General features: G+C 43.6%; 1 protein-coding gene across 2 annotated transcripts in view; it reads left to right on the top strand.

Annotated features, from left to right (window-relative positions):
- Positions 1-27,913, top strand: part of TSHZ2 (teashirt zinc finger homeobox 2) — a 318,411-nt gene that overhangs the window by 264,362 nt on the left and 26,136 nt on the right. The window contains exon 1 of one of the 2 annotated variants that reach the window (XM_033963537.1): positions 22,010-22,046. The exons of the other annotated variant lie outside the window; for it this stretch is intronic. Within the exon in view, the coding sequence (XP_033819428.1) occupies positions 22,025-22,046 (22 nt within the window). The 5' untranslated portion in view covers positions 22,010-22,024. Of the gene's footprint in view, positions 1-22,009; positions 22,047-27,913 lie in introns of those variants that run through there. 2 annotated transcript variants of the gene reach the window in all.

The following is a 27,913-nucleotide window of genomic DNA, read 5'->3' as shown; positions in this document are numbered from 1 at the left end:
CCATTGGCGGCAGTGACCAATCATAGCAAGAAAAGTAAGCATGTCTTTCTTGTTAGCTGGGCGGGACAGACCCAGAACAGCAGCAATGCAGAAAGTGCAGATTTTCCTCTGACCATGAGACAGGACAAAACCCAGGTATTTCACTTCAGATGTACACCAGTGCAGTTTATTTCGTGACACCTTGTGACCACACACAGACAACCATTATAAAAGATGCAAACTATCAATCGGATAGGTCTCCTGAATTATGGAACACAAAAAGTTGTACAAAATGAGAATAGGACCATGAGGGGCAGTGCATGACTTGTAGAATAGCCCGAAGGACATTCCACACTAGGTATACTGTTGCTTAAAGGTGAAGGCAAAAAAGGAGCTGAAAAGCTTCACCAAAGGGACTAAAATAAAACATTCTTTAGGATAATGACAGAAAAAATCATTGGCTGCCGATGGAATGGTGGAAGAAACATAAGTGCAATGAGAATTACCAAAACACTAACAGCCCTAATAATGCCATCAGCATTGACAACAAGAGCGATGGGCGTATTATAAGAAGAGATGGTGGTTTTGATAATGCCGGAGAAAAGTCAAGAGACGAGCAGTGGAATCTCACCTTACTGCTTGATAAAACCAAGAATGAGTAACTTCAAAGAAGCACTATAGGGGGTCAGTGGAAGCCCAAACAGAGAAGTCTGGGGGAAGGGACAAAAACATTCATGCACAGACCCTGATAATGAAAGCAAAGAACAGATTAGCTTTGCTCTGCACAAGAAAGAAAACCTCTAAAACGGAATTTTTTATTTTTCTTTTTTCTTTTTTTAACTACAAGGGAAAGATCTTAGACTGATTCAAACAGCGCATTCAATTCATTCCACATAACAGCCTGTCCTACCTCAGTATTAAACATTGGTGACACAGAAAGATGGGAGCTGAAGGAAAAATGTCATACACACACACAGCCGTACAAGTCTCATTTGTCTAGGAGTAACCTAAGTGCCTTATTACTCATTACAAAGCCAATATAACAATGCAAAAATATTCGCTTATCTTACCTTATAAGCGAGGTACAGTAATAAGAGACAATAAAATCTTATACTCTATAAAAGTTTTAACCTTACAAATGACAGAGTGGGCAGGGGGGTTCTATAAATAATTTCATTCTTCCCGAAAGAATGGCAGCTGCTTATATATATGAGGGGTGCTTACCGAAAGTACCCCGAGATTTTCCCCAAAAAAACTCCATAATAGAACCCAAAGCTTGAACTTAAAATAAGGGGTTGGGTACAGGTCACCACTACCCAGTGAGTATTAAAGAACAGAAAAAATTCAGAAATACTCACAAAATACCGGTGATATCATCTGCCCATCGCGGACAAGCCCCCAACTGAAAAGGATTCAGGTCCCAATTCCTGCCCCATACTTTCTCTGTCTCTGTCATATGTAAGTCAGGTACCTGGGGACACATCTTAAAGACCAGAAACCATCTTTCAAATATGTCCGTCTTTTATTATGAGTTTCACATATTTATACGAATCAGGTTTGCCAGCATGTGTCAGCATGTGACGTAAGGTCACATGAAACTTTAAACACATCAGCATTTTTCCTATCTAGAGATTGAAGTCCAAAAGGTAAGAAAAAGCCTTGACCAGCAGAGCTTCTTAACTAAAGCTGTCTGTAAATACGGCTTAACAAAACAATTGAATTCACTTCACTACAACTCTGTTTAAACATTCATGTCAAAGAAAGAAAGACAAACATAGATGTCCTTATACCATCTTCAAAGAAGGGAAAGATAAACAGGGCCTACCTTTGCATCTTTAAACAACATATGCCTAAGGACACTTACTAAAGTTCTGATACGTGTCCGTTCAGACATCAGCAGATTGTTCATCAACCGATTGCTGTTCCTGCATACGCACCGTTCTGGCCACCAGACACAGCGGAGAAGACGGCTCCAGGGAGGGTAAGCTAGTATGATGCCCCAAAGATTCAGCTGCTCCTTCCAGCTGATCATTCACAGGACGCACGCCCTCCATCTCACCAATCGCTGTATTCCCGGTGGCGTACCGCTCAATTTTCTATCGAACCCTGGAATCTGTTTGGGCTTGTGAGGAAGTCCTCCGAACAACTCCCTTTCTCTTCATAAGCGGCATAATGCAGGAAAATAATTCAACAAGAAATCACCACAGAGCAGAAAGAGAGAGACCAACCATTCTCATCGGGTAAGTGCCACCATCTTGGTCACAACCCCCCTACCAGAAATCTGAGAAATGTGAAATTTAACTCTGTTGCACGTGATGCCATAGGTTCCGTCTAAGCACAGTTTTTCCCATCTCCCCCACCTCACATCTTATCACCACTACAGAAACAAGAGAGCCACAGGGAGCTACATGAAGCTGGCAGATTTGGAAAATACCTCTTAACACTAACTACACATTTTTGTTGTCATGAATATGACAGAAACAATGAATTTCAGATCATCAGGGGTATGAAGAATTAAGAGCCAGCAAACCAACACATCATTAAGCCAACACAGAGGTCATAAATGTGGCCAGTCTTTTACGTTGACAAAGTTCTCAAACCTGTAAGCAACGAGGAATTGCGAGAAGATTGAAACGGTACTTTGTGAGTAATCTGAAAGAGCTATAACACTAACTCAGTAACGTATTATAATTTTAAATGTGCCTACAAAGTAATTGAAATTCCAGTTTAGCGTCCTCATAATGCGGACTGCCGGGTGTATTTAACAGTTGACCGGTTGAGCATGAATACTGCTTTACAAATGAGGTCATTCTGTTTTTAGGAAACAATATTGCCAGTAAAGTATGCTTAAGAATAAAACGCAAGGGATTACGAGTGCTCCTTTAACCTTTCTGTCTCTTCCTATCTCTGTTTACCGTGGCGATTTAAGTACTCCGTGTTGTCTGAATGGAAACGTAGAAGGAGCTGGCATTTAGAAGAGACCCAGAAATGAGCAACTGGCAATCAGATTTCCTCTTGTTATTACTCTGTCACAAAATCTCTGTTCTACATCACTCCATCTTAGCTACCCCGGACAGAGATGAGAAAGGTTGAAAGCGTCTTTCTTGAACATGTACACACAGATGCCCTGCGCGCTTGGAATGTCAATTGCAACCGTCAGACTTCTGTTCGAAGCGCAGACTACATCAGAGTCTCTAAATGCCATGCTTAAAGTTTATCGTTGGATGATGACTTTGTAGTTTTAAAATAAAGTTCTGCTTCAAACCATGACACATTCAACTTAGCAGGTGGAGAAGTTGGAAAGTGAAGCATCTTCTTAGGAATGTCTATGGGCCCTGCAAGACTATTATACATAAATCTAACTCCCTTTATCCTCAAATGTTTAAAATTCTTGATGGTTGTTGGAGGGAAAGGAAGAGGAGGAGAAGGGATATAAGAAAAGAGAGGTGGCATCCTTTCTCTGGACACTCCCTTTCCTTATGTTTCAGTCACTAAACATGACTCTTAAGGCAGTTTATTAAATCACATCTCCTTTCCCTGGCCCCTAGAGGTTACATTTACTAAAAGATACTACTGCAAGAATGTTTGAAGGATCCTTTAATCATATAGCTGTGGCAGAATGGAATCGCTTGCCAGGAACCCTGAGATTGTGGCCATCTTTCCAAAATATTCAGGAACAGACTGAGAGGGAAGGTTATCAAGGCTTGAGGGAGTCTGGCAAGCAACCAGCGGAGGGACCGGCGGAGAGACCAGTGATGGCACTGGGAGCTGCCAGGGAAGGCCTGGAGGGCTAATGAGGGTTCAGAAGAGGACCTGGAAGAGCTGGAAGATCTATGGAGACAGACCTGATCAAGAGTGAATAAAGTATTTAGAAAGGTTTTAACTATGTTGTGTTTGTTTTAGCAGGCACCTGAGAATCATATGTGACGGGTACATACCGCTCGGCCTGGTCACATGATTACAGATGGCTACTTTTGGAAACAGGATGCTGGGCTTGATGGACCTTCGGTCTGCCTCAGTATGGCAGTTCTTATGTTCTTATATTTGCCCTTAAGAGTTAAGGGTTCTAATGCAGCTTGTCTGGTTTTCGATTTTGGGTCTTTTTTTTTATTTTTTTATTATTATTTGTACATTTTTTCTGTGCATGTGTCAATGGCGATCACCAGCGATCAGCACATGCAAATTTTGTGACCCTCCGTGACTCTCTGCCAATCTCATTTGCATGTGCGTTATTTAAGAATGACTCGCCTTTTTGAAATCATTACAGTAGTGGCTGCGACAGCGGCCCGTCAGATTTTCGTGCCAACATTTGAGAATCTTCCCTTAAGTCTCATCAATTTTCAGAATGTCCACAAGAGATTTACATGCATTGCCTCAATTACATGCAAATCTAACTCATGAATATTTATTGTGGATATCCTGAAAACCCAATAGGACTAGGTGTGCCCAAGGACTGATTTGGGAAATGGCTGATCTAGATAATGGCCCTGAACAACTTTTTTTTTTATCCTACTGACCTGAAATAAGTACATTTTATGACATTCCCCATAAATTCACTATTACAAAATCAAGCCCATACTTAGGTAGTTTTATTTTTTAAATTATTTTAGTTATTTATATACTACCTATTAATTGTCTAAGTGGTTTACATTCAGGTACTCATTTGTCCCAGTGGGCTCACAATCTACTTAATGTATCTGGGGCAATGGAGGATTTAGTGACTTGCCCAGGGTCACAAGGCGCAGTGTGGGTTTGAACCCACAACCTCAGGGTGCTGAGGCTGTAGCTTTAACCCCTAGGTCATTCCATCAATTTTATTATTCATATTATGCATTAATGCTTGTCAAATTTCTTGTTCATTGCTTTGAGCAATTTTTGGGAAGAGCTATATAGAAATATTTATGTTTCCCTAAATACAGAAGACGTGTAAATATATATGTGCATTTTATACATATACACAAAAATAGAGACAGTTTGAACTGTTTGTGCTAGTAATTCTATCTTGAATTTTGACTATCTTTCGTGATGCAATATAAAAAAATATTTGAACTCTTTGTCATTGTGTAAAAATGCTGGTGTCATGAGAAATGGCCAAGTGAAGGTCAAAACTTCAAGTGTTTTCTGTTTCTGCCAGCATAAATCTGCCAAACAGTGAGAGTCAGGCCTTCGAAGGTGCTTGCTTTCTCCAATGAGCCAGAATCTGGTTTTCAGCTTTATGTAACTAACTTGTAAATCTCAAAACTTTCCCCCTTACGCTGCCCCCACCCTGGAACGAGGGAGAGCAATGAATTTTTGAGCTGGATGGAGAGCGTAAGCCAGGGAAAACGAAGTGTATTTCCCAGGGTACAAACGCAGTGATATCAGTTTGTGCAGGCAAAATTAAACCTATGGGAGAATCTGTCTTCCACAACGTTGAGCAGCTAAAAAGACACAGTGGATTTCAAAGTGATTATCACTCTCAATAAACAGCAGAGGCTAGAAGCAAAAGAATGAAATTAGCTGATTTTAATGAAGCTCTCTCTTTGCACTTAGGAAACAAAGACTTTCCCGTAGGTATGCCAATGAAATATAGAGGGGGTAAGATGCATCACCCAGAAAACCCAAATCTGAAACTTGGAGGAAATTTTGAGAAGCACCTACTGGGCCATAATTTTTTTAAAAAATTATGGAACAGTGAGCAACTCTGCTAAACCCACAACAATCAGATTTTATATAGCGATCCCAAGAAGCAAGTGTTTCCAGTGGGTTTCAAGAATATCCCTATAACGTGAAATAATTTATTTACAAAGTAGGTTGGGCTGTATTAAGTCTGTGCTGTCTAGAAGTTAGAAGTTGCCTCCGCTGGGTCAGACCAGAGGTCCATTGCGCCCAGCAGTCCGCTCCCGTGGCGGCCCATCAGGTCCATGACCTGTAAGGTGATCCTTATCTAAATCATTTAATCCCCCATGTCCTTCTATCTATACCCTATCATAACCTATCTCTACCTCTATCTGTATCCCTCAATTCCCTTATTCTTCAGGAATTTATCCAATCCTTCTTTGAAACCCGGTAGTGTACTCTGTCCTATCATAACCTCCGGAAGCGCATTCCAGGTGCCCACCACCCTCTGAGTGAAAAAGAATTTCCTAGCATTGGTTCTAAACCTGTCCCCTTTCAATTTCTCTGAGTGCCTCCTTGTTCTAGTGGTTCCCAGTAGGCTAAAGAATCTGTCCCTTTCTACCTTCTCTATGCCCTTCATGATCTTGTAAGTGTCTATCATGTCTCCTCTGAGTCTCCGCTTCTCCAGGGAGAAGAGCCCCAGCCTTTCTAACCTGTCTGCGTATGAAAGGTTTTCCATACCTTTTATCATTTTCGTCGCTCTTCTCTGAACCCTCTCAAGTATCACCATGTCTTTCTTGAGGTACGGTGACCAATATTGGACACAATACTCCAGATGCGGGCGCACCATCGCGCGATACAGCGGCATGATGACTTCCTTCGTCCTTGTTATAATACCCTTCTTAATAATACCCAACATTCGGTTCGCTTTCTTTGAGGCTCTCTTAACAAGAGTGGAACTTGTTCATCAAAGTCAACATTTTCGATGAAATCCAAATTAGCTGTAAAACTGGAATTTGATCTAACTGAAAGATTTGAGACTTGCACTGGGCCATTTTGAAGAGAACCTGCTAAAAGAGGCCCACTGGTTACCTATTTCTCACCGCTTAACATTTAAAATTTTACTGCTCCTCGCGTTTAAATCAAGACTAAGGGCTCCTTTTACTAAGCTGCGGTGGCATTTTTAGCACGTGCTGCAGATTAGCTCGCGCTAACCCCTGCGCTACATGAAAAAACTAACACCGGCTCAATGGAGGCATTAGCGTGTAGCGCGCAGGGCAAAGTAGCATGCGATAAAACCGCTCACGCAGCGTAGTAAAAGGAGCCCTAAGCCACTCCCCTGCTTTTATTGTTAGATTACTTATTTCGTACAATACCCCCAAGAGCATTACGTTCTGATTGCCATAATGTTCTATCTGTTCCTTCATTGCGTCATATCGTACATGACACTACCTGAAAAATCTTTTTTTTTTCAGTCTCAGCCCCCACATGAAAATTCCATAGCCAAATTTAAAACCAATCTAAAATCCTTTCTATTGAAGGATGCATATCATATTATATAGAGTTACCAGATGTCCAGATTTCTCCGGACAAGTCATCTTTTTAGAGGTAGTTCGGGCGTCCGGACGGCTTTTCAAAACCCGGCACTTTGTCTGGGTTTTGAAAAACAGATTGTGTCCTGACGAATGAGAACAGGTTGAGGGGGGCACAGGGCTAGGGGTGAAGGTGGGGCATGGCTTGGGCATAACAGGGCGGGGATGGGTGGAACTGAGTGGGTCTGGGGGTGGGTCTATGCTAGGTCCAATTAAAATACTTCCCTCCTTCCAATTGTGTCTCCCCTCTATCATCACTTTTACTTTTAATATATTGTATTTCTCCCCTCTTCTCCCTTCTGAATTCTGTTTGTAGATTTTGACGTTTCCCTTCAATTGTCTATGTATATATTTGATTTTACTGTAAATCGCTCAGACTTTTTTAATGCGCGGTATAGTGCTCCCCCGAGATTCGCGGGGGTTCCGTTCCAGGAACCTCCGCGAATCTTGAAAAACCTCGAATATGGTTTTTCATGGGGGAGCCTGAAGAGGGTAGCAGGAGAGGGCAGCAGGAGAGCAGCCGGAGCGCCGTGAATGCAGGAAATCACTCACGGTACGCTCCGACTGCCTCTTCCCACACAAAGTCGGGCCTTATCCAATTAGGAGCTGGGTGTCAAAGCAGCTCCTGATTGGATAAGGCATAACTTCGTGCAGGAAGAGGCGGTCGGAGCGTACCACAAGTGATTTCCTGCACTCGCGGCATTCCAGCTGCTCTCTCCTGCCTCTCCTGCTGCCCTCTTCTTGTCGGTGGTTCTCGGTTGGAAAATACTGCGAATGACCAGGACAGCGAACCGCCGACCGCGAACAACTGGGGGAACACTGTATATCAAGAATTAAACTTGAAACTTGAAACCTATAATATAGGATAAAGGAACAGTAGAGCAAAGATATTGAATAAGATATTGTTCCATAGAAAATATAGAATGTGATGGCAGATAAAGACCATTTGCCCATTCATGCCATCCACTATCCCTTCCTCTCCCCTATGGATCCTATGAACTTGTTGCAAGCTTTCTTAAATGTAGATGGTTTTCATCCCCACTGCCTCCACCAGGAGGCCATTCCAGGAATCCTATCGCCCTTTCTGTGAACAAGTATTTCCTCAAGATTACTTCGGAGACTGTCCCCTTTCACCTTCATCCTGTCCCCTCATTCTAGAGCTTCCCTTCAATTGAAAGAGACTCACCTTCTGAGCATTTATGTCACGGGGGTAGTTGAACATTTCTCATATCTCTCCTTTCCCGTCTTTCTTCCAAAGCAGGGATCTCAAAGTCCCTCCTTGAGGGCCGCAATCCAGTCAGGTTTTCAGGATTTCCCCACTGAATATGCATTGAAAGCAGTGCATGCACATAGATCTCATGCATATTCATTGGGGAAATCCTGAAAACCCGACTGGATTGCGGCCCTCAAGGAGGGACTTTGAGACCCCTGTTCCAAAGTATACATATTGAGATCCTTAAGTCTACTCCCAACGCTTTATGATGAAAGCCACTGGCCCTTATAGTAGCCACCCTCTGGACTCCATCCCCTTTCCCTTCCCCCCCCTTGCCTCTAATTGTTCACCGCCAGGAGCAGCAAGAAATTTAACGTGCTCCTCGTGACCACTTCGTCTCTCCCGCTGACATCATTTCCTGTGCATGGCACCCGAAAGTAATATCAGCGGGAAAGACGACATGGTCGCGAAGAGCAGGTTGAAGTTCTTGCTGCTCATAGCGGGAGGGAAGGGGGTTGCATACGTGGCGAGGGAAGGAGTGGGAAGAGATGCGGGGGGTGGAGTGGAGGAGGGGTACTGCCACACCCACAAACATGGCACCCGGGCGGACTGCCCCCCCCCCGCTCCCCTTACTTCGCCACTGAATCTATATGAGATATACACAACAGAAAGCAAAATTCTGAGTTCATTTGGCCCTACCATGGTGGGGAAGATGTAGAGTTGGTAGCTTATAGATGTAACGAATTAAGATGGACCAACTTTTCACTGAGTAAAATTCTAGGGAATAAGGTATCATGGCAAAGGATATCATCATGCAAAGAACGGCAAACACCACTACCACGAAAGACAAGCCCAGAAAGAGAGGCTGAGTCTGTCCTCGTTATCAAGACAAAAGTCATGGCATTTCCACTGAGAGTCTTTAAGGCTCATAAATCCAGGCTTCTACCATATGTTATTAATACCTGTCAAAACTATTTAGCTGCAACTGCTGACATTGCTATAATTTGCTATCTAAATTTATACCATAAATAAATCAGCAATGCAGAGCTTTAGTAAACCATCAGAGTTGAATGGAAATACATATCAAGTTCAGAAACTATATGGCACAGAGCACTTTGCAGTAGTGTATACAACTGTGCAGAGTGCTAAGCGGTGCACCTCTGTCTGTTCAAACTTGAAACGAGAAGATAAATGACTGCGAGGAGAGCAATAAATAAACACAAAAAATAACAGTAGCACTCTAAATTACAGTAAGGTTTTTCCAGTTACGGTAATTGCCAAAATTAATGCACATTAACTGCAAACTTTCTGTGTTAAGGGTTGGGGCCCTTCTTGCATCTTGCCATGAGTTAAGCACCAACAGTGGTGTAGTGAGGCGGTGTCGTACCCCCCCCCCATTCATTTCATGCCCCCCACGCCACATTTGCACCCTCCCTTCCCCCCTGTACCTCATTAGATCTTCGTAAGCATGAGCAGCTTCTCTAGCGGCTTTCCCTTTGATGTCACTTTCTGGCCCCATGACCCGGAAGTGATATCAGAGGGGAGCCAGGCCAGCACACCTGGAAGTTGCGCTGGCAATGATTTAAAGAGGTGGGGGGGAACAGAAGGGTGCGATCGTGGCATGGGTAGGTGGAGGTGCCAGTATCCCCACCAAGATGGCACCTGGGATGGTCGCCCCCCCTTACTATGCCACTGAACGCCAATGCTCAGTGCAGGAAAGAAGACCCAATGTCAGGGCTTATCAAGGAAATTACCAGTGTGCTAACTGGTTAGTGCATTCATAATGCGGGAAACCATAGCACCTCCTAGATGCTCCCATGCAGTGGCAAAGTAAGGAGGCGGTGGCGGAAACTGCCTTGAGCACCGGCACCTGTCATCTTCTCCACCCCCTCCTGTTCCTTCTCACCCTCTGCCGCATGCATGCCTTCCCTTTCCCCGTATCTCTAGCTTTTCACCTGCACGAGCAGCAGCTCCAACCAGCTGCTCGCGACGGCCTTGCTATCCCTCTGCTGTCACTTCCTGGTTACGGGACCAGGAAGTGATATCAGAGGAAGAGCCAAAGCCGATGCAGGCAGCAAGTCGGTGATGTTGCTTGCGCCAGGGAAGTTAAAGAGGTACGAGGGAAGAGAAGGAGAGTGGGAGGCAGAGAAGAGGACAGGGGGCGCCATTGCTCCAGGCATCTCCCTCCCTCACTACGTCACTGCTCCCATATTAAAGCACTAATCCTAGCATTAGCATACAGCCAAAAATTCAACACATAGGAAAAGGCCAAATTTATGGATGTGCTAAAAATGGGCTTAGCACCCTCCAAGTCCAATTGCTGTGATGCAAAGAAAAATTCTTTTAGTAACTGCCTCTGCATTAACCGTCAAGTTGGTGTCTACTTATTCTCCATTAACATGGAAATTGCTTAGCATTTACGCCCAGATTCTATAACCAGTTGTTGTTGTTTTAGTTTGGGGTTTGTTTTGTTTTTTGCTTACCTCCCGATTTTGAAGGCGAGAGATCTTAATGAATGCAGATCCTAGCCATGGCTCTCTACTAGTGAATTATGCTCTGTGTCCTATGGAAGGCACTGGCCATGTATTGTTGCAGGGTTTACTATGTATGGTGTGCTGTAACTATTCTTTATGGCTTTATACCAGAGACAGAAATCTAATTAAGAGCTTTAATTGTTGGCAGACAGTAATTTGTTTAAAGCACATTTTAGCATTAAAAATTCTCCGTTCCTTTGGGATGCAAATCTAGGCCCAAATAAAATGAACACAGATTTATAATTATACCTGCAGCAGACAATATTAAGCAAAGAATTTATTCCTCCCAAAGAAAAGTTAAAGTGGTCCTGGATGTTTCCTGCCTATTAATCCAGACACATCAGCAGCTAACTCATTTACTGTCAGTTCAGTCCAAATCATTTTTCATGAAGGCGGCAAAGCTGTACGTTACCATCATAAAAAGAATTTTTAGATCTTTGTTTTCTCATAAGATTCATAGCAAGCCAGCAGGCCTTCTTAGCATAAGAAAGTCCTTTGTGTAATGTGCTGTAGATTAGAACAAAAAATACTACATCCCGTTATACCTAATCAGCAGGCCATCTTCTCAACAACGCAGCAGAAAAATGATAAATCACTTAGTGTGGACCCATGATACCAGAAATTCTTCATTTCAAGGATACCCACAATCAAGAACTGAAGCCAGATTTTTTTTTTTTTTGGGTGGGGAGGGGGAAGAGGGAGGGAAGAGAAACGTAAAGAACAAAACCGTCTTCCCAGTGAATTAAAATATGGCGATGGAGATGGAGCAGAAGGCCTCTATTCAGCGATAAATATTTAAGCACACTGTAAATCCGAGCTGTCAACAACCATGAACTCAGATTGGTTTAGGGAAGGCAGTAGCAGCATAAACTGTGCAATCTGAAAATTATTTTAATGATTTCAGGATTAAGGGCTCCGTTTCTCAGAGCTTGGGTTGGGACAAAGGTGCGTTATAAAGGGATTCTTCCACATTGGTTAGCAGGTTGAATGCATGTAAGTGGATTTTCGGTCATCTAAAAATATATGTACAGGTCCATAACATGTAAATTCCTATGAAAAAGAGGTACTCTAGGGGTGGAGGTAGATGAGTGATGTCTAAATTGTGTTTCCCCCAAAAAGTATACATAGAAACTTAGGGCCAACTGCTTCCAGAATTTCACACTCAGGTTTAGCTGCATTACAACCTAGTATTCAATCTGTAAATATATAGGCATCTTGGGTTTCAGTGTTGCGTTCACTTGGATACACTTAAACTCATATGCATAACCTTGCAAATGCATGCAATCCTGATAATCTGCCTGTTAGCGTAGCACTTTACCACCCAGCCAGCATAGGGAGAGCCATTTTGCCCATTAGTGGCGGCATAGAGTGGTACATAATGGGATTTATTTTATATGGTTTTTGTTCATGCAAAGTGTTTCATGTGCAAAAACAAATACTTATAAAATTGTCCAGAGCTAAAAACATCAGCCTTATGTTATATACGCATAGACATTCCTGGGGGCAAAGGTTAGCCGCAGAATGGGACAATACACCACAGACGTTTCATTGTGGCTGTGATGAAACGGCTTCTGTGACCAGCACCTGAAAGCTCAAGCTGGACCTCCCTGCCAACCACCGCCTACCGCTTGCTGTGAAGAGCATCTCTGGCGGCAGCTTCTCCCTCCGGGGCCTTATCTGCAATGCAGCAGAAGAGTAGCGGGCTCCCCAACAGCCTGCACGTTTCCCAGCCTCACCTTGCGGCCTGCTGCTCACCACCAACGGCTTCTACCCCTCACCCTGTGGCCTGCTGCTCCGCAGTCTGCTGATAATTCTGGGGGTGTTGTGGGGGGGGGCAATGCAATATAATTTTAGGAGGAGGGGCATTGTCCTCCCCCCCAGCACACACACACATATAAGCTGAATAAAATTCATCATGGCCAGTTCATTGCACTGAAACATCTGTAATGAACTGGCCACGATAAATTGTCCGGGTGTTGGGTGGGTAGAACTGTGATATATGCACATGTTAAAAAAGAAAACTGACAACATTGGCTATTTAAAGTCCACAGGGAACTTGTAATATGATCACCCGCAAATCTGTTCCCTTCAAAACAATCTCAACCCAAAAAGGTTATTTTAATATTAATATTTCAAATATTAATAGGACCTCAGCAATGTCACCCTAGATGGCTCAACATCTCATTGCCCCCTGGGATTTATACATCTGATCATCACCGCCCCTCTCCATAAGTCCGATGACGTTATCAACCAGTGTGAACATGTCAAGTATCTCCCTACTGTGAAGAACCAACAGAGCTGGTGCAAACAAACTTCATGTTATCAAACGTTACCTATCTGAGCAGGTACAAAATCCGTGCATAATTTTACCTCTGGATTTAACACCAATTATCAAAGAGAAAAATATGAGTACCTTTTAAGGCTGTTTTACTATAAGGCATTAAGCACGTAATGTGTTTTATGCATGGTAACAGGCTTCTGCACAGATGATTAAAGGGGCTACGTGGTAGTTTGCCTGTTAGAGTGCATTAAACTAAACATAGGGCCTGTTTTACAAAGCCGCACTGCAACAGCCCCAAAGCCCTTTAAATCTCTATGGGCTTCAGGGCTGTTGCCGCACGGCAGCCGCATAGTTTTTTTTTCTGAATTTTTCTTTGAGAGGGTGTGGCATGGGTGGAGAGGGGACGTGGAAGCATTAGCCAGCTAGCATGTTATACTAACAGCATGCTAACACAGATTTAGCATGGGAGCACTAAGGGACAGATTCTTTATAGGACACCAGTTGCACACCAGGGAAACGCCTAACAGCGCCTAACCCCCCCAGATTCTCTAACCGCGCGTGAATCACATTGCCATCAGGTGATCGCAGCAAGGGATGCACTGGGAAGGAGGCCTAAGACTCTGGTTGGTCCAGGCGCCTAAAGCCCCTCCTATGGGAGGGACCTTAGGTGCCTAAGCCAATCAGGGCCTTAGGTTATACTTGGCCTAATTTCCCGGCATCTACTCAGACACCTAGCGATGCTTAAGCCACCTATGCCTATTCTTTGCCCCCTAACCACGCCTACTTTTCAGGTAGGCATCATTAGGTGTCGCAGGACACCTTAACTTAGATGTCGCTAGGCACTGCACAGTATTCCGCACGCAGCCTAAATTGGCAATTACACATTTTTAAATGGGTTTTTAATGATATGGTCAATTACCATGCCATTCATAGGCAGTGGGACACTTTTTCATTGGGGGAGGGGCAAACAACGTGTTCCCTAGCCACAGCAGGATCCTGTGGCACACCTCTCTCTCCAGCTGTCGACTTCCCCACCTACCTTCTTCGGTTGTTGTAATTTTAAATCTTCCGGCAGCCGCAGCGCAGCATCAACGAACAGCACAGCGGCTGCCTGAAGATTTAAAATTACAGCGGCCGGGAGGAGGTGGAGTGGGGGAATAGAGCCAAAACTGACTCACTGCCAATTTTGGGGAAGGCAATGACTCCTGCGGCCTCCCCTGTTCCAACGACTATGACACCATTTAACCCATTAAAACCAATTAAGTTTTGCATGAATTTTAGTTAGCTGTCATTAGGTGTCTGTGATTAGGGTGCATAGCATCATCTAACCTAGGCACCGTTTATAGCAGTGCCTCTCAAATTTTTTAAGCTCTGGCACACTAAACGCAGCAAATGTTTTTTGTGGTACAGTGAAACTAAAGTTGATAGAATAGAATTGCTAATCAACTCAATGGATGTGCTTGTTTTTGAGTGCAAATTAACTCAAAATGCGGCTCGATAGTCAACAAGCAAACACACATTTCATCATCTACCATCTCCATCTTCTCTTTTCATTTTTTGATTTAATTGCTGTCAGAGCTGAAAACCCAGGTTCAAAAAGAGAAGAAGATCCAAACAGTAACCAAGCCTTGATTGCTTTGTTGCTCAAGTTAGGATAACTGCTGCATATAAAAATAAAGTTACTTGCCATTAGATTTCAAGAACCAATCACGTCAAAGAATGATGCTTGTCTGGACGGTTGTATCCTTACGCACACAGACGCTCATAACATTGACAGACTCTTGCATATGCGACGTACATGTCATCTATTCTAGTGTATAGTGATGAAGGGAATTTTTAAAGTTAAAATAAAACTCTGGAATCTCTCGTGGCACACTCGGAATCTCTTTGGGGCACACCACTGTGCCTTGGCACAAAGTTTAAGAGACACTTTTTTATAATATTGGGTTCTTGGCGCCTCTTATAAGTTCTCCCATCTTAATTTCCTACAAATACTGTGGGTAATGGTTATATTAGTGCACAATCTGCAATAACAAATAGAGAGAGCGCCCCCAAAAGGTGCCATGTTAAATCTGGGCTTAGCATATTGTAAAATCCTGTGTTACAATTTGTTAGCACATTTTTTTAAATTAAGGGCCCCTTTTACTAACGCGCGCTAGCATTTTTAGCGCACGCACAAAATTACCGTGCACTAAACCGCGCAGTATGCTTCTAGAATAAATCCAGCTCAATGCTGACATTAAGGTCTAGCGCACGCGACAGTTTAGCACACACTATTCTGCACGTTAAGGCCCTAACGCACCTTAGTAGAAGGAGCCTTAAATCATTGAATTATAGAGAGTGTATTTTTGGGCAGACTGGATGTACCATTCAGGTCTTTATCTGCTGTCATTCATTTACTATATTTTTGTACAATGGCTTCTCTATGAATATGTTCCAAGGTAAAAAAAAAAAAAAAAAGTAACCACAGAGATTTTCAGATGCTTTTTCCAGCAAAATTAGTTTTGGCAATACAATCTACATGTTTGCTTCTGGCCCAACCCTACCTAGGAATGCAGCTACTGAAACAGGCATATTTGGCAGCCTGACCCCATAGAAATAGCACTCAATCACTAACACTAGTGGGTTTTGGTACCATATTTGCAGAGAGGGGACAGATATTTGCCAAAGCAATTTGATTTTCATGGAAGTTCGTCAAACTAATTAGCAATTTTTTTTATTTATTTTTTTATATCTTCCACATCTGGCATGTGTTTCTTGCAAGTGTGAAGCATATGTTCATGTTTAAAGGGGAAACAAGAAATACAGCAAACATTTTAAAACCTTTATCACAGTGTTATTAACATGACATCTTTTCTTCACTACTGTGTATCACTGCTGTAAGGTGGTCAGGTGAAGCACAGCCTAATTATAAAAACAAAAATGTTGATGAGGTAATCATGAAATCCACAACTAACTGTAGAAGCACGCCATTGTATTTAATTCTTTGCCAATTTCTAGTCATTTGAGGAGAGGAAAAATTTCCATTAAAGCTCAGGCTATTGCTTTGTAATTCCTTAGGAGATTCAAAGTTGGACAATAATCAGTTCTGAGGCTGCTTAACTAACCAAGCATCTAGAACTGCATAAATAATAGTCCTAAGTTTGCCCATTTAGCTATGTGAGTGTTGACATTGAATATAGGCCAGCACTCACATAACGTCTGGGTAGCAGCCCAAAACTGCCTGTGCTCTCTCTTTCCTTCTATCCCCCCTCTTCCCCAAAGGACAGTACCCCCCTACTTCTAGTAGATTCTTCCCCAGGCCTACCATTTCACTCCCTGGTGATCAAGTGGTCTTCAGAGCGGGAGCAATGCCCAGTCACTCCTGCCCAACATGACTCTAGCATGAAAATGGCCTCTAGGGGCAGTTTCACAGTACTACCACAGGCAGATAGAAAAACTAAAACCTGACAAATCACCGGGCCCGAACGGAATCCACCCTAGGGTACTGAAAGAACTGAAGGAGGAGATAGCGGCACTACTACAACAAGTCTGTAATCTATCCCTAAAAACAGATGTGATCCCGGAGGATTGGAAGATAGCCTTACGCCCATCTTTAAAAAGGGATCAAGAGGTGACCCGGGGAACTACAGACTGAAGTCTGACCTCGGTTCCTGGGAAAATGGCGAAAGTGCTGATAAAAGAAAGAATGAAGGAGCATCTAGAAAGGAATAAACTTATGATAACAAGCCAAGATTTCAAGATTCAAGATTTTATTTTGACTTGATGAATCGCTTATTTACATTACTAAGCGATTTACAAATTTAAAAGGTATAAGCATATACCAGTTTATTCTTTAAATATGGCTTCTGCAAAGGAAGATCGTGCCTGATGAACTTATTGCACTTCTGTGAAGAAATTAAGAAACGGATGGACAAAGGGGACCCCATAGACATCGTATATTTAGACTTCCAAAAAGCCTTTGATAAGGTACCCCATGAATGCCTACTTCGGAAACTGAAGTACCATGGGGTGGAAGGAGACGTACACAGGTGGATCAGATATTGGTTGGCGGGTAGGAAGCAGAGGGTAGGAGTGAAGGGCCACTACTCGGACTGGAGGAGGGTCACGAGTGGAGTTCCGCAGGGGTCGGTGCTTGGACCGCTGCTGTTCAACGTATTTATAAATGATCTAGAAACTGGGATGAAGTGCGACATAATAAAATTTGCAGACGACACCAAATTATTTAATGGGGCTAGGACTAAAGAGGACTGCGAGGATTTACAAAGGGACCTGAACAAGCTAGGGGAGTGAGCGTCGAGATGGCAGATGAAGTTTAATGTAGAGAAATGTAAAGTCTTGCACGTAGGGAACAGAAACCCGAGGTACAGCTACACGATGGGAGAGCTGTTACTGAGTGAGAGTACCCAAGAAAGGGACTTGGGGGTAATAGTGGACAAGACCAAGAAGCCGTCGGCACAGTGCACAGCGGCCGCTAAGAAAGTGAATAGAATGCTAGGTATAATCAAGAAGGCTATTACAACCAGAACGAAAGAAGTTATCCTCCCATTGTATTGGGCGATAGTGCGCCCGCATCTGGAGTACTGCATCCAATATTGGTCAACGTACCTAAAGAAGGATATGGCGATACTCAAGAGGGTTCAGAAGAGGGCGACACGTTTGATAAAAGGTATGGAAAACCTTGCATATGTTGAAAGACTGTAGAAACTGGGGCTCTTTTCCCTGGAGAAGCAGAGACTTAGAGGGGATATGATAGAAACTTACAAAATCATGAAGGGCATAGAGAAAGTGGAGAGGGACAGATTCTTCAAACTTTCGACAACTACAAGAATGAGAGGGCATTTGGAAAAATTAAAAGGGGACAGATTCAGAACCAATGCGAGGAAGTTCTTCTTCACCCAACGGGTGGTGGACGCCTGGAATGCGCTTCCAGATAGCGTGATAGGACAGGGTATGGTATTGGAGTTCAAGAAGGGATTGGACAATTTCCTGAAGGAAAAGGGGATAGAAGGGTAGAGATAGAGGTTACTATATAGGTCCTGGACCTGATGGGCCGCCGTGTGAGCAGACTGCTGGGCATGATGGACCTCTGGTCTGACCCAGCAGAGGCACTGCTTATGTTCTTATGTTACCACACTACCATGAGTGTCACTAGAGGTTGCAGCAGTCATTGTGATATTGGCTTCCCCTAAAGACCACGTATCACCAAGGACTGGAACAGCAGGCCTGTTGGGGCCTATTAGAGGTGGAGGATGGGAGACTAGGAGAGAAGGGAGGCCTTGCTATTCAGGGAGAGAGAGGGAAGAAGTGGAGGGCCGCTATCCTTCAGGGGGGGAGGAAAGGACATAGCATAATCCTGGTGGTAGAGCTACTGCCTCAGCACCCTGAGGTTGTGGGATCGAATCCCAGTGGTGCTCGTTGTGACCCTGGACAAGTCAATTAATTTTCCATTGCCCCATGTACAAAATAAGTGCCTGTATTTATGTAAACTGCTTTGAATGTGTAACCACAAAAAAGCAATATACAAGTTCCATTCCCCCTTTCATTTCATTTCGATTCTACTTTTGACCAAAGCAGATTAGGAGTACATAAAAACATACAAAATATTTTCAGCCTGCAACCGAATAAATACCTTATGTGGGTCCTAACTGAATATCGTCTGGGAACTGCATAGTCCGGATGGCAAGAAACCGTCCAGTCAGCCCAAAATGTTCAATGCTGGTAGCTGGACATGACCCAACATTGAATATTGGGGCAGATTCTGCCCGCAGCAGTCATTGTTTAAAAGAACACTCATTGCTGGTAGCTGAATATTGATCAAATAATGCACCCCATGGATTTGGAACAAGACTCCGAAATGTGTTGGCAGCCTCTTGGCAACACTTTTCAACTTCATGACACCGTTATGTTTGTCATCTGCAGAGGAAAATGCACTTTTGTTTAAAATGCTTTCTAGGCCTCCTGCAGGGAGGGTTAATCAGATTTCTTCATAAGCTGTACTACCATACATGTTACTAAGTAAAAAGCTTCCATTTGTATCTTCACCAGCTTTCGTTCAGGCCCGTCGAGAGCCACTAACTGGTGCTCGGTTCTGTTTTCAGCACAAAATATAATATCCTACCCATTAGCTATTATTTTTTATCAGGTCAGTGTAATAAAAGTAATTTACTAATGATATCCTTTTACCCAAGGCTGTTGAGTTGGTGGACTGGAATAAAAGGATAAATCACTGTGTGGAGATCATTTTAAAATGCTTTAATAATATTAATGTGCCTTGCAGAGGACTGACTGGATGCATCCATTATTATTCAGCACAGCCGTACAAGGTACCAGCATCATCTTCCACAGCTTAAAATCTATCAGTGGGCAGACTGGGCAAGTTAGGTCATCATTCTCGACTTATTTCTGCTTTTTTTAAAACCAGCAGCACAGAACTGAAGTATAAAGACATAGGGCTCTTTTTACAAAGGTGTGCTAGCGTTTTTAGCGCACGTATCGGATTAGCGCACGCTATTCCGTGCGTTAAGGCCCTAACGCACCTTTGTAAAAGGAGCCCATAGATGTTTTAGAAAAAAAATATCTCAATATAAAATTTAAAGGATTTGGACCCCAAAGACAAACCAAATAACAAGAAGGAAGTAAAAGCTCTGAGATCAGAAGTTCACAGTTCACGATGACTGGCCATTCAAAGCACCGAATGTCCAGTTTTCAGCTCAGATATATAAAATACCAGCATCTCTGGCAGCTTAAAATCTATCAGTGCACACATATGAACCTGTGTTTAGCATGTAAACCATTTTGATTGTAACCACAGCAGGGTGCTACATCAAATCCCATCTCCTTTCCCATTTCTGCTTTTTTAAATGGAGGTGGTTTGGGACAGTGTTGAAAGTTTTTTGCTCAGTGGTATCATTTAGCCGCTGAACTTGTACGTCAAATGAAAATAACTTTAAACAGATGAGCAATTTAAGTATACAAAGTTGTATGAGCTCAGGCAGCTCCACTTTTATGTACAGCAATGTTGGAAAATCTTACATATTCTATTTGAAGTTATGTTGGCACCCATCCACTGAAAATTTTCATTCATACTTATCTATCTATGTATATATATAAATATAAGCTGTATATCTATCTATCTATTTACTTATTTATTTATTTATTTATTTTGGGGGGTTTTTTTTCTAGCATAGACGTTCAAATACTTGAAAGGTATTAACGTAGAACAAAATCTTTTACAGAGAAAGGAAAATGGTAAAACCAGAGGACATAATTTGAGGGTGATGGGTGGTAGATTCAAGAGCAATTATAGGAAATTCTACTTTACGGAGAGGGTGGTGGATGCCTGGAATGCACTCCCAAGGGAAGTGGTGGAGATGAAAACAGTGACGGAGTTCCAAAAAGCGTGGGATGAACACAGAGGATCTAGAATCAGAAAAAAATAGTGAAGAACTAAGGCCAGTACTGGGCAGACTTGACAGTCTGTGTCTGTATATGGCCATTTGGTGGAGGAGGGTTGGGGAGGGCTTCAATGGCTGGGAGGGTGTAGATGGGCTGGAGTGAGCTTTAATGGAGACTTCAGTAGTTGGAAGCTATGAACAGTACCGGACAGAGCTTTGGATTCTTGCCCAGAAATAGCTAAGAAGAAGAAGAAATCCCCCTCTCCCTCAACAAACTTTTAGATTGAATCAGGTTGGGCAGACTAGATTGGCCATTTGGGTCTTTATCTGCCATCATCTATTATGTTACTATTGAAAATAACTTGCACCCCTTTTTTTTGTTCAAATATGTTTATTGAAACAGTTTTAGTTTTGTACAACAAAGGAAAAGTGGTGACAACAAAAATAAGACTATAACAGTTACACAACTTTGTATACTATCACCGATCACGTATGTAGAACAGACAAATCATGAATACAGCAAATCATTCATCAAAGTTAATGCTGTGAAGTATATGTAAACAAGCATTGATATGTAATCTATGCTGTCCAATAAGTTAGAATTATTAATTAAAGTAACACATGAACAATTAATCAATATCAATTATGATCATGTTTTAAGTTTTGTAATGCAATACATTAATGTCAAGGGATCTAGTGATAAGGTCTCATTTGCAGAAGTTATATATTGGTGCCCATATTTTGTTGAATATCTGGATTTTCTTGGATTTTTCTGCAATTACTTTTTCATATTTAACATGTAGTCGATTCAACTTTGGAAAAGAACTTCCAGGAGTGTAGTATGTTCTTTATTGCTAGAGAGAGAAGAATGTGAAGCAGTCTGGATTGATGTTCATCCATGATATCAGGATTTTCTAAGCCCCTATGGGCTAATAGTATAACCTTCTTTGATAGTCTTTCATTCATATCCAGAATATTGGATATTGTTTTCCAAACTGGGCACCAATATACATTCAATATACACGCATGAATATATCATATGTGCTAAAGTGCCCAGTTCTTTATGGCATGACCAGCAAATATTGGAGTGTTCGGTGCTTATTTTGGCTAGCGTATGTAGAATCCATAAGGAGTGGTGAAGGATGAAATATAGTGATTGTAGCAGTGATTAAATTTGCAGACAATACGAAGTTATTCAGAGTAGTGAAGACACAGGAGGATTGCGAAGACCTGCAACATGACATAAACACGCTCGAGAAATGGGCCGCAACATGTCAAATGAGGTTTAACGTGGATAAGTGTAAGGTGATGCATGTTGGTAACAGAAATTTTGTACACGAATACAGGATGTCCGGTGCAGTACTTGGAGAGACCACCCAGGAAAGAGACTTGGAAGTACTGGTCGACAAGTCGATGAAGTCTTCCGCGCAATGCGTGATGGCGGTGAAAAAGGTGAACAGAATGCTGGGAATGATTAAGAAGGGGATCACGAACAGATCAGAGAAGGTTATCATGCCACTGTACCGGGCCATGGTACGCCCCCCCCTGGAATACTGCGTCCAGCACTGGTCGCCGTACATGAAGAAGGACACAGTACTACTTGAAAGGGTCCAGAGAAGAGCGACTAAAATGGTTAAGGGGCTGGAGGAGTTGCCTTACAGTGAGAGATTAGAGAAACTGGGCCTCTTCTCCCTTGAAAAGAGAAGACTGAGGGGGGACATGATGAAAACATTCAAGATAATGAAGGGAATAGACTTAGTAGATAAAGACAGGTTGTTCACCCTCTCCAAGGTAAAGAGGGCACTCTCTAAAGTTAAAAGGGGATAGATTCCGTACAAACGTAAGGAAGTTCTTCTTCACTCAGAGAGTGGTAGAAAGCTGGAACGCTCTTCCGGCGTCTGTCATAGGGGAAAACACCCTCCAGGGATTCAGTACAAAGTTAGACAAGTTCCTGCTGAACAAGAACGGGCGCTGGTAGGGCTAGTCTCAGGACACTGGTCTTTGACCTAAGGGCCGCCGTGTGAGCGGACTGTTACATAGAAACATAGAAACATAGAAGATGACGGCAGAAAAGGGCTACAGCCCATCAAGTCTGCCCACCCTGCTTACCCACCCCCTGTCTATGCCCTAATGACCCAATTTCCTTATCTTGACCCTCGTAGGGATCCCACATGGGTATCCCATTTATTCTTAAAGTCTGGCACGCTGTCTGCCTCGATCACCTGCACTGGAAGCTTGTTCCAATGATCAACCACTCTCTCTGTGAAGAAATACTTTCTGGTGTCGCCATGAAATTTTCCGCCCCTGAGTTTGAGCGGGTGCCCTCTTGTGGCCGAGGGTCCCTTGAGAAAGAAAATATCATCTTCCACTTCGACACGTCCCGTGAGGTACTTAAATGTTTCGATCATGTCTCCCCTCTCCCTACGTTCCTCAAGAGTGTAGAGCTGCAATTTGTTCAGTCTCTCTTCGTACGAGAGACCCTTGAGCCCCGAGATCATCCTGGTGGCCGTCCGTTGAACCGATTCAATTCTGCGCACATCTTTACTGTAATGTGGCCTCCAGAATTGCACACAGTACTCCAGATGAAGTCTCACCATGGCCCTGTACAACGGCATTATGACTTCAGGCTTTCGGCTGACGAAACTTCTATTAATACAACCCATATCTGCCTTGCCTTAGATGAAGCCTTCTCCACTTGATTGGCAGTTTTCATGTCTGCACTGATGATTACTCCTAAATCTTGTTCTGCTGAAGTCCTAGTTAAAGTTTCTCCGTTCAAGAAGTACATCCTGCATGGATTTCCGCTTCCGAGGTGCATGACCTTACATTTCTTAGCATTGAAGCCTAGCTGCCAGGTTGAGGACCAACTTTCCAATGTAAGCAGGTCCTGCGCCATATAATTCTGTAAACTGCATTCACTTACTATATTACATAGTTTGGCGTCATCGGCGAATAGTGTTATTTTATCTTGAAGCCCTTGAGTCAGATCCCCTATGAATATGTTGAAAAGGAGTGGACCCAGGACCGAGCCCTGCGGCACTCCACTGGTCACCTCCGATGTTTTAGAGAGGGTACCATTAACCACTACCCTCTGAAGTCTGCCACTCAGCCAATCATTGACCCATGCAGTTAGTGTCTCTCCTAACCCCATCGATTCCATCTTGCTTAGCAGCCTGCGGTGTGGGACACTGTCAAAAGCTTTACTGAATTCCAGGTACACGACGTCCAAAGACTCTCCCAAGTCCAACTTTCTTGTTACCCAGTCAAAGAAGCTAATGAGATTGGATTGGCAGGACCTACCCTTGGTGAATCCATGCTGACTGGGATCCCGAAGATTCCCTTCATTCAAGATCGTGTCCAATTTGCTTTTAATTAGTGTTTCCATGAGTTTGCACACTATTGATGTGAGACTCACCGGTCTATAATTCGCAGCCTCTGCCCTGCAACCCTTTTTATGCAGAGGAACGACATTAGCTAATTTCCAGTCCAGGGGAACTTTCCCCTTACTTAGGGAGAGATTGAATAGCTAAGCCAACGGTTTCGCCAGGACATCGCTCAATTCTCTGAGCACTCTTGGGTGCAAATTGTCTGGTCCCATGGCTTTGTTCACCTTGAGTCTTGCCAGTTCACTGTAAACTTCACCTGGTGTGAACTCAAAATTCTGAAACGGGTCTTCTGTGCTTTGTGTTGCCTTCAACTGCGGACCGTGTCCCGGTGCCTCACAGGTGAAGACTGAGCAGAAGTATTCATTCAGTAGTTCGGCTTTATCGGAATCTGCTTCCACGTAACTTCCGTCCGGTCTTCTAAGGCGTACTATCCCGCCTGTGTTCCTTTTTCTGTCACTAATATACCTGAAGAAGGATTTGTCCCCCTTTTTAATGTTTTTTGCCAGAATTTCTTCCACTCGAAGTTTTGCCTCCCTAACTGCCATTTTGACCGCTGTAGACCTGGTCCTATATTCTACTTTTGCCTCTCTTTTCTCCGTGCGCTTGTAGGAGAGAAACGCTTTTTTCTTCTCCTTAATGAGGTGCGAGATCTCCGCGGTGAACCATTGGGGTTTATTGTTTCTTTGTCGTTTATTTACTGATTTTATGAAGCGGCTAGTTGCTTCATGTATGGTTGATTTCAGTGTTAACCACTTAGCTTCTACATCATCGGTCTCCGCTTGGTCCTGCAGCGTCTGATGGACGAAATCTCCCATGCGTGCGAAGTCTGTGCCCCGGAAATCGAGTACCTTTGTTTTCGTGTTTGATCTAGGGAAGCCTTTCCTAAGGTTGAACCATACTATGTTGTGATCGCTGGAGGCTAGCGTATCTCCTACTGAGACCTCTGAGACGCTTTCCCCGTTGGTGAGTACCAGGTCGAGGATCGTAGCTCCGTTACCATTTGTTTGAGACGTGCTCCCTTTATGGAGGTTAAGAGCCTCCTGCTACCGCTGGTTGTCGCTGAAAATGAGTTCCAGCCTGCATCAGGCTTATTGAAGTCCCCTAGCAGTACAGCTTCTCCTCGTAGAGTGATATTCTCTATGTCTTCAATTAATTCTGCGTCCATGTCTTCCAGTTGTCTTGGGGGTCTGTATACCACACCTAGATACAGGCATTTTTCTCTGCCTCTTGCCAGGTTTACCCAGAGGGACTCCCTGGTGTACTTGACATCTGTGATCCTGGTGGTTTTGATGTCCTCTTTAATGTATAGAGCTACCCCCCCTCCTAACCTGCCCTCTCTGTCCTGACAAAGTAGATTGTAGCCCGGTATAGCCATATTCCACCCATGTGAGTCCGTGAACCAAGTTTCAGATATTGCCACCACATCTAGGTCGGCATTCCTTATTTCAGCCTCCAATTCTAGAATTTTGTTACCTAAACTGTGTGCATTGACATACATGGCCCTCCATATCTTGTGTTTGCTAAGTCCCTGTGAGGCGTATCCTACCCAAGTCGGTGTGACTCCCAAAGAACTGTTTGCAATGTGGGTACTTACCTTGGACATGGAAGCGGAGTTTCGACTCACCTCATCAGGATAATTCCTTTCTGCACTAATATGTGAATGGGTACCCTCCCCCGACTTACCTAGTTTAAAGCCCTGTGAAGCAGGCGGGCTAGTCGGTGTCCGAAGACGTTCTTACCCCTACTGGTCAGATGGAGTCCGTCTGGTCCCTGAAGTCCTTGTAGCACTTCCCCATGGTTTAGGAATCCGAAGTTCATATCCCGGCACCATCCCTGTAGCCACTCGTTCGTCCTCAGGATACGTTCATCTCTGGCTCTTCCCTTGCCTCTAACTGGGAGGATCGATGAGAAAACCACCTGCGCTCCTGTCCACTTCAGCCTCTCACCCAGTGCTCCAAAGTCTCTGGTGATGGTCTCCGGTGTGTTCTTGGCAGTGTCGTTGGTTCCTATGTGGACAAGAAGCATAGGAAAGTGGTCTCGAGGCGTGAGTAGTCTATCCAGACTGGCGGTGACATCTCATATCCTGGCTCCAGGCAGACAGTAGACCTCCCTAGATTGCATATCCGGTCTGCAAATTGGTCCCTCGGTGCCCCTCAGCATTGAATCCCCGATGACTATTACTCTGCGCTTCTTTGTGGGGAGCCGGTCAGTTGTCCCTGGAGATGGAGCTGTGTGTTGGGCCTACTCCTGTTCCTGCTCCTGTTCCTCATCGGCAGTTCCTTCCTGAAGAATCTGGAATCTGTTCCGCAGGGCGAGTTGAGGGGTTGATGTATAGCTGCCCTGTTTGTAAGAAGAAGGAGAAGATGAAGAGATTGAAAAAGGGGGGGGGGGTCTCCTATGTTTGCCCGTGGAGGAGGTCACCAGCTGCCAGGAGTCAGTGCCGCTAGCCATTTCCTGTATCCCAATTGTTGGTTTCAAAGCTGATGATTTGGGCGTCTCGAGGATGGACTTGTCATAGGCCTGCTCGGTGATTTGGGACAGCTCCTGGACGGCTCCGTCGATGTAGGCCTCGTCCTCTCGGATGCTTCTCAGGCGTATTACCTCCTCCCTGAGGCTCCTTAGTTCCTGCATGAGATCTCCATCCAGCTGCGCAGCCTCCTCTGTCTGTGTAGAGACTGTAGTGTAGCGCTGGGGGATGGTCTCGGTCTGCACAGAGACCTCTGTCCACCGTCCTGGGTCTTCCTCCTTCTGCACGCAGTCCGTGGTCGCTTCCTGGATCCCCATAGCAACTGGAATACTGGTCTTGATTGTAGACTTCGCGCTTCTTGTCCTCCCTGCTATTGCTGAGTTGTAATTGAGGTCTGCCTGTCAGTAAGGAAGAGAATTAGGAAAATTAGAAAAATCTGTCTGTGAGCAGGTGTGAGATTTTGAAAGTTAGGGTGTCTGAGAGTTGGAAGATTGGGGTATCTAGTGCTTGAAAGATAAGGGTGTCTGAGAGACTGAGAGTTTGAGATGTCTGAGAGGGCTGCTGTCTGTGAGTTAGTATGAGAGCCTGTACGATTAGGGTGAAGGGATAGTGTGTTTGAGAGGTCCGCTTGTTGCCCTAAGACAAACCACTGGTCTGACCCAGCAGCAGCAATTCTTATGTTTTTTTATGTTTTTGAATAGTTGAGTCCATATATTGCTTCAGTCTTCTGAAGTGTATGTGCAGTGTATCCCTTTATTGGGGTGAGTGTGATGCCCATCATTCTACTTGAATTTTGGATCTGACTGATGGGCAAAAAAAATAGATATAGCCAAGCACCGTAAAGCTTTTCACAGAAGTATTGAAGTGCATTATAAAAAGTAAAATAGACATGAATAAATAATTTCTCAGCATTCTGTCTTTGATTTGTCTTGGGATAAACCTGTTGCATAGATGTTGCTCCAAAAAGCCATCTTAGTAACTTTACACAGGAAAAATCAGAGGAACAGCAGAGAGGGTCCCAGAGAGGTCAAGCTTGTCACTCAGAATATTCACAGATCTACCATTTTTCTCAGATCATATTTGATTTTTTTTTTTTTTATAGGGGTAAGGGTAGTGGGATTTCCTTTTACTCAGCTACCTTAGGTGTAAAAAAAAAAATAAAAAAGTCTACGTGGGACCCGCTAATGCATTCTGCTTGCTAATGGCATCAAAAAGTTTTTTTTATTGAGGGGGCTTCTCAGGTGCAGACAGTGGGTGTTCCTGCGCTGACCAGTTAACGCATCTATATTAATGGATGCTAACTGGTTTGCGCACAGATAATGGGGGAGCTAATGGCAACATGAGCACATGCCCATTGATAAAATAATTATTTTTTTAATTCTTTATTTTAAATTCTTTATTCAATTTTCTATACCATTCTCCCATGAATTTATTCAGGTACTCAAGCATTTTTCCCTGTCTGTCCC

Source organism: Geotrypetes seraphini, chromosome 11, assembly GCF_902459505.1.
Source record: "Geotrypetes seraphini chromosome 11, aGeoSer1.1, whole genome shotgun sequence".
Classification (NCBI taxonomy): Eukaryota; Metazoa; Chordata; class Amphibia; order Gymnophiona; family Dermophiidae; genus Geotrypetes; species Geotrypetes seraphini.
This window is presented reverse-complemented; position numbering and strand designations above follow the sequence as displayed.